This window comes from Chiloscyllium plagiosum, chromosome 43 (genome assembly GCF_004010195.1).
Source record: "Chiloscyllium plagiosum isolate BGI_BamShark_2017 chromosome 43, ASM401019v2, whole genome shotgun sequence".
Classification (NCBI taxonomy): domain Eukaryota; kingdom Metazoa; phylum Chordata; class Chondrichthyes; order Orectolobiformes; family Hemiscylliidae; genus Chiloscyllium; species Chiloscyllium plagiosum.
The window spans coordinates 16282236-16283409 of record NC_057752.1 but is presented as its reverse complement, the minus strand read 5'-3'; the positions used below and the strand labels follow the sequence as shown (position 1 = coordinate 16283409).

The window sequence follows — 1174 nt, the reverse complement described above, 5'->3', positions numbered from 1 at the left end:
TGACCGTGCGGCCCTCCCCCCCCCCCCAGGCCGCACCGTCCCCCACCCGCTCTCCCCCGGCCCCTGACCCAGCCCCCTCTCCCGGGCTCACCCCGGGCCTGCCGCCGGCTCTCCTGGTCGCCCACACTCGGAGGTTTCTCCATTGAGCTCAGGATAGTTCCGAGCAGGTCCGCCATCTTGGACCGCACCGGAAGTGGCGCCAGGCGGTGAGCCCCGCCCCCGCTGACGCGGTGGAAGGGCGGGGCTGAACCTTAAAGGGGCGTTTCCCGAGCGGCGCTCGCTCCCAACCGGGAGATGGCCGAGTGGGATCAGCGCCGGGCTCGGAGCCTGCGGGACTCTGCACTAACTGGGGTTCGATCCCCACCCTCCACATCCCATCGACTGGACAGAAATTAAATTCAAACACAAACAGGGAGGTAATTTAGTGGCACGGGTTCGATTCCCGTCTCGGCTGTGTCCCGGGATGTGCAGGTTAGGGTGGATTGGCCGTGGGAAACTGTCCCCGAAGATGGGGTAAGAAACATTGATCAAGGTGTTTAATCAGCTGCGATTGGGTAGAGTGGTGGGAAAGGCTCAGCAGGCTGAATGGCCTGTTCCTGTCCCTTTGCTCCAATAAATTATTGCAAAACCGGAAATGGAATTTGATCTTGAATATCCAATTTGGGAAAATCTGGAGGATAACTAACAGACCAACAGTGACACCAGGTGGTTCCCTGCAGTACTGCACGCTGCCGTGAGGCCATTCATTTCAATTACCCCCTTGGGGGACACAACTCATCAGCCTCTGCACTCTGATGGATCAGACACGTTGCAGACAGAGTGAAGGGGGTGCAGAGAGAATGACAATCCACACTGGGACCTGATTTCTTCATGAAAGCCAGACAGAACGTGTGTTTGGAGCAGGAGCAATGAACACAGGTGAGGTGCCAGAAGACTGGAGGTTGGCAAACGTGGTGCCACAGTTTAAGAAGGACGGTAAAGACAAGCCAGGGATCTATAGACCAGTGAGCCTGACCTCGGTGGTGGGCAAGTTGTTGGAGGGAATCCTGTGGGACAGGATGGACATGTATTTGGAAAGGCAAGGACTGATTAGGGATAGTCAACATGGCTTTGTGCATGGGAAATCATGTCGCACAAACTTGGTTGAGTTTTTTGAAGAAGTGACAAAGAGGAT

The 1174-nt window shown here is 56.2% G+C and overlaps 2 protein-coding genes across 2 annotated transcripts in view; one reads left to right on the top strand and one right to left on the bottom strand.

Annotated features, from left to right (window-relative positions):
* Nucleotides 1-231, bottom strand: part of spag7 (sperm associated antigen 7) — an 8588-nt gene extending 8357 nt beyond the window's left edge. Inside the window, exon 1 of the mRNA XM_043682150.1 lies at nt 92-231. Within this exon, the coding sequence (XP_043538085.1) occupies nt 92-176 (85 nt within the window). The 5' untranslated portion in view covers nt 177-231. The remainder of the gene's footprint in view (nt 1-91) is intronic.
* Nucleotides 232-294: 63 nt separating this feature from the next.
* Nucleotides 295-1174, top strand: part of LOC122543271 (polyunsaturated fatty acid lipoxygenase ALOX8-like) — a 28585-nt gene continuing 27705 nt past the window's right edge. Inside the window, exon 1 of the mRNA XM_043681750.1 lies at nt 295-351. Within this exon, the coding sequence (XP_043537685.1) occupies nt 295-351 (57 nt within the window). The remainder of the gene's footprint in view (nt 352-1174) is intronic.